Source organism: Fragaria vesca, linkage group LG6 (genome assembly GCF_000184155.1).
Source record: "Fragaria vesca subsp. vesca linkage group LG6, FraVesHawaii_1.0, whole genome shotgun sequence".
In the NCBI taxonomy this organism is placed as follows: domain Eukaryota; kingdom Viridiplantae; phylum Streptophyta; class Magnoliopsida; order Rosales; family Rosaceae; genus Fragaria; species Fragaria vesca.
Genome location: NC_020496.1, coordinates 10,957,003 through 10,965,698, shown reverse-complemented (window position 1 = coordinate 10,965,698; position 8,696 = coordinate 10,957,003). Strand labels below are relative to the sequence as shown.

At 37.9% G+C, this 8,696-nt stretch overlaps 1 protein-coding gene across 1 annotated transcript; it reads left to right on the top strand.

Moving 5' to 3' along the window:
* The first annotated feature begins 4,003 nt into the window (after positions 1 to 4,003).
* Positions 4,004 to 5,653, top strand: LOC101291852 (receptor-like protein 12-like). Its single transcript, XM_004305238.1, has 2 exons — positions 4,004 to 4,267; positions 4,778 to 5,653. The coding sequence occupies exons 1-2, from the start codon at positions 4,004 to 4,006 to the stop codon at positions 5,651 to 5,653; spliced, it is 1,140 nt and encodes a 379-aa protein (XP_004305286.1).
* Positions 5,654 to 8,696: the final 3,043 nt, after the last annotated feature.

Below are 8,696 nucleotides of genomic sequence, written 5' to 3'. Positions count from 1 at the left end.
AGTGAGGATTTGTGTGCAAAATTCACAAGGAGCAGGTGTAGAATTAGCAGGAGGAGATGGGAGTTGCGGGTAATTGATTGAAACGTGAAGGTGGAGGTTGTTGGACTTGTTTGAAACGTGATCTTCGATTCTTTGATGCCGGTGTTGGTGTGAAGATCCACATAATCAAATCAAGACATGATCATCTCAATATAAACTGATCTTTATCCAGAAAATAATTAAAAAACTAAATAAATACAGTTTTTCTTATTATTTTATCTATTAATTTACTTGTTTGTCTTTCATGAGTTATGTGATTTATCTAGTGAATCAATAAGGGATCGATATTTTGGTATATAAATTTATGGTAAATTTATGGTATGGGTTTCAATTTATTTTGTTTCTATAATCTTATTTTTATTAATTTGTTTTAATTAAAATTAGCTAATATATCCTAGATTACCGCGTATCTTAAAGACTAACGTACCGCGTACCCGTACCGCGTTCCCGTACCGGAACGTCCCGCGTTTCTGGCAACATTGTACCTACATACGCATATACTAAGAAAACAGAATATTTACTTCATGGGAAAGGGAATTGGATCATCTTGGTGTGACTTCTTTTCGGTGCATTATTCTATACTCTTGTTGCTCATGAATGCTGCATGCTGTTTTTCTTCTGCTCATACCCAAACACTTTGCCACGACAATGAGCGCTCTGCCTTGTTGCAATTCAAAGCTAGTTTCACCATAGACAAGTCCGCTTCCCAAGATCCCTTTGCTTATCCGAAGGTTGCGTAGAAGTAGATCCTCAGAGAAGCAACTGTTGTTCATGGGATGGTGTTGAATGCAACGACGACTCTGGCCATGTTTGTCACGCCCCGGTTCTTAAGTTATTTTACGGTTATTTACTTTGGTATTATTTTGGTCTTTTACTGTGTTAAGTAACCGGTTACCCCTTAAGTACCCTAAAGTTGACTTTCTTTTCCATTTGGAATTTGGGGAAACTTTCTTCATGAAAGTTGTAGAGGACGTTAATACGAGTTCGTAGACATGCTATGTGTTAAAATCGGAGTTAGCATGAAAAAGTTATTATTAAAAGAGTAAATTTTGAGTTGCAGAAAGGGGGTAATTATTAATGGGTATTATTTTTTGGTTGGGTTTATAGCTGGGCCGGCTATGGAGCAGCCCAAAACCCTTCCCCCTCATTTCCTCTCTCTCCCTCTCTCCCTCACCGTCACTTTCTCTCCCTCCCTCACCCGTGCAACTTGACCCGCCGGAGAAGAGCCTCTGTCCGCTGCCGTCTGGCCGCCAGGGACTGCCGGACCACCTCTGCCCGGACCCCCCGCCACCTCCTCTCCCAACCCGGCCTAGCCCCCAGCCGTTAGCCCGCCGGAAGAGGAGAAAACCTGCCGGAGACGCCGGGAAGCTTTTTGCCGGAAATCCCACCTCCGGCCGCCATAGGTCGAAATCTTAGGCTCATCTTGTAGCCCTCATCAAGGTGAGTAATCCCTCAAAAGGAATTAGTCTATCTCGTTGTGGTTATAGAGAAATGTATAATTGAAGTTTTAGGGATTTATGGATGTTTTGGTTTGATTGCCCTAGTTAGCTTTAGAAATGGACTAAGTGCTAGTTATGAATGTTGTTGAGCATGATGAGAGGAATATTCTGTGAAAATTTGAGAAGCATTGGAGGTCGCCGGAAAACGGCTGCCCGCCGCCGCCGCCGCCGCCCCTTAAGAGCAGTTTTTCATGTTTTTCAGATGGTTTTAATAAGAGGAGTTGATTGAAGTATATTTTAGAATTTTTGGATGAGTTTTGGTTAGGTTTGGAATTTTTCGGAGATTGGAGAAAATGCCGGTTATTAGAATGAAAATCCGACCGTTGGATTTCCTTGGTATTTATTATAGAATGTTAGAATTGATGAATTAAGGTTGTGGTGGAGTTTGGTGTGAATCCGGCGAGTTTAACCCTATTAAGAGTAGAGGGTTAAACAGAGGAGAGTTAGATATTTTAATTCACGTATTTATTTTCTGGAATTGAAGTTTGGTTCTAAGCATGGTTGTTGTGCCAGGATGCGAAAAGAACCTCGCTTGAGTGGCGTTGCGGTTATCGTTGGGCTTATGCCTAAATTTGTGAGTGGACATTTTGGTTTTAAAAATAAGTATGCATGCAAGATTTTATAATCTATCATTTTATTTTCCGAGCATATAATATAATTTTTCAGTTCATGAGATGAGCTTGAAAATTATTTGAGTTTGGTGCATTTATTAAGTGTTGGTCATGATTTATGGAGTTGAGCTCGGATTATTATTTTGATATTTGAGTTTGGATATTTTTATAAATTCCGGATTTCATTAAATGGTTTTAATGGTGGATTTTGAGATTTATATAAGATTTCCGAAAATGGGATTTTCGGTAGTTTCCTATTTTTAATTCTCGAAATCATTGGTGGAACATCGATCTTGACTTTGATTTTTATAAATGATTACCGAAAATGGGACTGTCGGTAGTTCTCCTCATAATTTAATTGTTTATTTAAGGCATAATGAGTTTGACTTTGAGAATATTTTAGCGAGTATTTTCGAGTGGAGATATTGTTATTTATGATTTATATTTGATATTGAAATCTCGCTATAAAATGGTTTCGAGAATATTTTGACGTGTGAGACACGTCATTGAGTTTTAGTAAAATTTCTTATGATGATTTTCAAATACGGTTGGGAACCGTACCATTCATTTGTTATTGGGGAAGTTTAATGGATTTTAGAGACTTCGTATGTTTTAGTCACCATATTATAGGGTCGTTTATCTTGATTAATGCTAGCTAACCTTATTAGCGGTCCTCATCATATGTGAGTCGCTATTATAGCCTGGGAGGCAACCGATCGGTATTTATATTTATTAGTTAGCTAGCCTTATTAGTGGTCCTCATCATATATGAGTTGAGCACTTAGCGCGGGACGCTATTATAGCTTTATTTAGTGGTCCTTATCATATGTGAGTTGAGCGCTTAGCGTGAGACGCTATTATAGCCTGGGAGGCATCGACCCGAGCCTGGGAGGCTCCTTTTTCATGGTGATAACTCTTCCCCTATTTTATTCTTCTCAATAATATATTTGATTAACCAACGGGGCTGGTTTATCTCCTCTTATGAGATTTCTGTTTTAACTAACCAGCGGGGCTGATCTGTCCTTTATTAAGTGATTTTGGATTTAAAGTTTTAAAGACGTTTAAGTTGCATGCTTTTAAGTTTTAAAAGTTAAAAAGTGGGAAAGTATATAAGTTTTATAATTGTTAAGTTATTGAATTTATTTTCGTCCACTCACTTTAACGTTTTTAAATTACTTTCCCCTGGGCCCTTTGGTTTATAAATGCCCAGTTTGCAGGCTAAGTTATTTGAGGACGAGCGTACATGGAGTTGAGGCATAGTTAAAGGCTGCTTCCGCTTATTCGTTTTCATTGTTTTCATTCATCATTAGATATGCGCTGAAAGTCCAGTAGTAGCTTATTAAATGTCTTTGTTGTTGGTTGTGGAATTGTTAGATGAGAAAAATTGTTATTGGGAGTTTTGATGAACTTGGAGAGCAGGAAGGCTCCAGGAGATGAGGATAGATGTTTGATTATAGAAGTGTTAAGTTAGTCCATTTTCAAAGAAGGTTATGCTGAATTTTCGGTAAATTTTCCTTGAAGGTGGACCCCGCAGGATTTACCTCGGATTTCAAGGTGAAATTCGGGGTGGGTCCTAACAATGTTGTTGGCCTTGACCTTGCCAGCAGCTATCTTCATGGTTCCATCAACTCCAGCAGCAGTCTTTTTCAAATTGTTCAGTTGCAGAGGCTTGACCTCTCAGACAATAACTTCAGCTTCTCTCAAATACCATCCAGGTTAGGCGATGCTCTTACTAGTCTAACTTATCTCAACCTTTCAATGTCTTCATTTTCTGGCCAAATCCCATCAGAAATTTCATATCTATCCAAGCTGTCTGCCCTTGATCTGTCTACTACTTACGAGTCTCATCTCAAAATGGCCAACTTCGGAAGCCTAGTTCAGAACTTAACCCACATAAAACAACTTCATCTTAGTTGGGTAGATATATCCTCGACAGTGCCTAGCACATTGGTGAATGCGTCTTCTCTGACATCTCTCGTTCTTGGAGCATGTAATTTGGAGGGGCAGTTCCCAGTAGGCATTTTCCACCTACCAAACTTGCAAGTACTTGATTTGTGCTCTAAAGAGGATTTAAAAGGCTATTTTCCTGATACGTTTAACAAGAGCAGTCCCTTGAAGGTACTCAATATTTTCCACAGCCATTTCTCTGGTCATCTACCAGCTTCAATCGAAAACCTTCGTGCCTTAAATGTGTTGAACATAGCATAATGTCTGTTTTATCCCCATGTTCCATCTTCACTTTCCAACCTTACCGAGCTAAATTTCCTTGATATTTCTTCTTTTTTCGACTCGAGTACTTTCAGTGGCCAAGTTACTGATTCCTGGTCTTGGGTTGGAAAGCTAACCAAACTTAACTACTTGACCCTTCGTTCAAGCAACTTAAGGGGAGATTTCCCAGATTTTTTGGCTAATCATACGCAACTTAAGCAATTAGACTTGAGTGAAAATCAAATAACTGCTGCAATCCCATGTTCTTTGGTTAGTCTGACTCAACTTTCAAAATTATACTTGCTCATGAATCAAATAACTGGTGAACTCCCATGTTGTTTGGCTAACGTGACACAACTTTCAGAGTTATACTTGGGCTTCAACCAAATAACTGGTCGAATCCCATCTTGCCATGGGTAGTTGACCCAGTTAACTTTTTTAGACATACACTCGAACAATCTGCAAGGAGAAACTCCCAGGTCACTATTCGAGCTTAGAAATCTTGAATATATACACCTCGACTCAAATAACTTGAGTGGGTCTGTTGTATTGGATGAGTTCTCCAAGCTCGAAAAGTTGAAGGGACTTAGTTTGTCGTTCAAGAAGTTATCTGTGGATTTCAAAACTGGATTTACTGCTCCAGAGCTTAAAGAACTAGGATTGGGTTCATGCAACTTAACAGATTTTCCAGAATTTTTGAAATATAGTAGTGGACTGTGGCAACTTGATCTGTCTAACAACAATCTTCAGGACCAAATACCAAAATGGTTGTGGAACTCAACTAGTGAAACTTTGTTGAATCTCAACCTCTCTCACAACTGCTTAACTGGATTTGAAGGAAATCCAGTCATTCTTCCATGGGCTCGGTTAATCACTTTAGAGCTCAACTCTAACATGTTACGAGGATCACTGCCAGTTCCAGCGTCGACACTGCATATATATTCTGTTTCAAGCAATGAATATGCAGGAGAAATTCCAGCAACATTCTACAACACGGTGAACCTAACTATTCTTGATTTGTCTAACAACAACCTGAATGGCATAATTCCCCAATGCTTTGAGAATTTCGGAGTTCTTCAGCTATTGAAACTGTGGAACAATTCTTTTCACGGGGATATTCCTCGAATGGGTTCTAACACATGCAGCTGGTTAGAAGGGATTGACTTAAGTTATAATCAGCTACAAAGGAAGCTACCAAGATCAATTGCCCATTGTCCTGACTTGATGTTTCTTAATGTGGGAAATAATCAGATCAGTGATACTTTCCCAGCTTGGTTAGGAGTGCTTCAACAATGAAAAGTTCTCAGTTTGTGGTCCAATGCATTTCATGGCATAATTGAGAAGCCGGCAAGTACTCAAGAGTTTTCTGGGCTGTCCATCATTGATTTATCTAGCAATGAATTTTAAGGTATGTTGCCCTCCGACTACATAGAGAACTGGAATTCCATGAAATCTGTTGATGCAAAAGAGAGAAAATACTTCCAATCCCACGTCAACTTCAAAGGGTTGAATTCAGACTCGGTCTACTATGATTACACGATTACAGTTTTCAGCAAAGGTGTCAAATTGAAGTATTTCAAGACCCCTTATCTTCTGAGGCTCATAGACTTCTCAAGTAACAGATTTGAAGGAGAGATTCCAGGTATCATTGGGAACCTAAGAGCGCTTAATCTGCTCAGTCTTTCCAACAACACTCTCACTGGTCCCGTCCCCTCTTCTTTGAGGAACTTAATGGCTCTTCCAAAATCAGCTCTCAGGAAAGATCCCCAGTGATCTAGCACAACTGACATTCCTTGCACACTTCAACGTATCCCACAATCGGCTTTATGGTCCTATCCCACTTGGTCAACAATTTGATACATTCCATGAGAAAATATACCAAGGAAACTCAGGTGTGTGTGGAAAACCTCTGCCAAAGAAATGTGAAGATTCCGAGAGAGCAACACCTCAAACAACCTTTGAACAAGATGAAGACTCTGAGTTTCAAATTGAGCTAGATTGGTTTATGGTACTGCCAGGAGTTGTTACTGGTCTAATAGTTGGAGTAGTTGGGAGGCACTTTTGGACAGACAAGAACCATGACTGGTTTGTAGCTAGAGACATTCAGCATAGGAGGCAGCCGAGAAACACAAGGCGGCAGAGGGGATTCGGAACTTAGTCCTTATCTCTTCCTTTTTAGAGCAGTATTGGGGCTAACATCATGTTGTCCTTACGCATTATGTTATACCGATATTACTTGGGATCGCAAATCCCAAGCTTGTCAATGAATAGCAGATCTAATTATATTAGTGTCTATAATTGATTTCTTCTGTCATTCTAATCAATAGGGCCTCATTGGTAAGTGCTACAAGATCTCGTTATAATGTATTTCTTTCTTAGGTTTGTGTTTCGAGCTGATGTGTTTACAAAAGTTGAAGAGACGAACTGATTTAAAAATTGGACTGACTGATGTGTTTACGAAAGTTGAAGGAGCGAACTGAATTTAAAAAAAAAAAAAGTTACAGGACTGAACTGATTTTGGCACCAAAGATTTATGGGGTAAACTGAATTTAATTCTAAAGTTAAATTGATTACTTTTGATGGATTTTTGAAATGGTTTTAAGTTTTGAGGCATTTCTTGTTTGCAGTGTGGGAGTATATTAGAGAAGTGATAGTTCTGAAATTTCATTATTTCAACTTATATCTATATGCACTCTTGTAACTTTCACTTCTCGCTTAATGAAGATTGCACAATGTAGCCTTCAAAGTCCTCTGCACTTTCTTTCTTGAATTAAATTCAGTTTACTCCATTGTGATTTAGAGGTGAATTCATGTTAGTCCCTAAACTTTTAATTTCATCAGTTTACCCCCTGAGCTCTTGTTTTTCTGGTAATTTAGCTTCTCAACCCTCAAACATCATCAGACCTCATCAATTTCAATGTCCCAATTGGATGGAGCATGAGTGATAGGAGACGGCAGACAAAAAAACAAGAGCTTGGGAGTAATCTGATGAAATTGAAAGTTTAGGAACTAACATGAATTCACCTCTAAACCACAGTGGGGTAAATTAAATTAAATTTTTTTTCTTTGTTTTTCTTCATCTTCTGCTTTCGTTTCACATAATAGCTAGCCTTCAAAGCCTTCAAAGTATTGATCTGATTAGCTAGCTTGGGAGTTCACAACTTATCTTCATACAATTTTTTTCTGATGCATCATAAATTAAGTTCACAGTTAGGCCTCTGATTACTGTTGTCTGGCCTCTGTTTTGTTTGGACTGATGGTTTCATGTTGGTCCTTTTCTTTCTACTTAATCTTCTTCAAATTATTTATACCCTACTGGACAAAGTATGGGAATTGAGCATAAATAGAAAAGTGAAGAAAATGGGAATCTATTCATTCGTACCTACTGTTCTGTATCACACACAAATAAAACTGGGACTTCAGTTTAGGTTGAAAACAAGTTTAAGTTCCTGGATCATAAGCCTTGATAACAAGTTTTGACTCTTACTGTATCAGAACAACGAAAGGAAATCAAACCGGAACATGGGACTAGTACTAACCTTGATCAAGGCAGAGGAAGAAGGAAGTGGTCTCTGCTTCACTGCATCAAAGCAAGAAAAATAATGGAATCAGTCAAGATTGATTCATTTGAGATTGTTTCAAGATTTAACGCACCTGTAAATCACATTCTGATCTGATCAAGAACCCACCAGAGTTTAACTCGATGGGTTTTATTACCTGATAAACATGAAATTAAATTTGGGATCATCGACCCACTTTTTGTTGTTACCATTATAAATAGGAAAGGTATAACCAGATCGATCAAGAACCAGATAGTATTTCAGCATTTCAGATCTTAATTCTTTTGACAACAAAAAAGATGCAAGTGAACAAACCCTGGAAAAAAATATGTGCAAATGAGTTGAATTTTTTTTTGTCTTAATTAATTCTATAAATCAAGAGTAAAAATGGATTTCTAAAGTTACAAAAATGTTAAGGAGGTCCAAATTGCCATTTTTGGAGGTATGAATAGAAATTTTTATAATTATTTTATTTTTCAAAAAAAAAAGAATTATCGTTGTAATTTAATCATAGCCGTTAGATATCAATCAAACAGCTATAATTAAAAAGAAAATTCTCACTAACCCTAAATCTGAGGATTTTTTTCTACTAACAAAATAAGATTCCAAAATTTTCATAAACCCAAACACTCTTAAAAGACATATTTTCACTAACAAAGTTTTCAGGTTTTCCGTATTTTTGTTGTCTAAAATACCTCTCCCTCAAATTTCCTATCTCCTCTCCAAACTTTCATATTTCATATCTAAATCTAGATCTGCTCACGTCTCTCTCTCTCTCT

Bases quoted from the DNA above. Each gene is read 5' to 3' on its own strand.
- LOC101291852 (XM_004305238.1), top strand. From the start codon at position 4,004: ATGGCCAACTTCGGAAGCCTAGTTCAGAACTTAACCCACATAAAACAA. The intron at 4,268-4,777 runs GTACTCAATATT...TGCCATGGGTAG, and splicing joins ACAAGAGCAGTCCCTTGAAG to TTGACCCAGTTAACTTTTTT.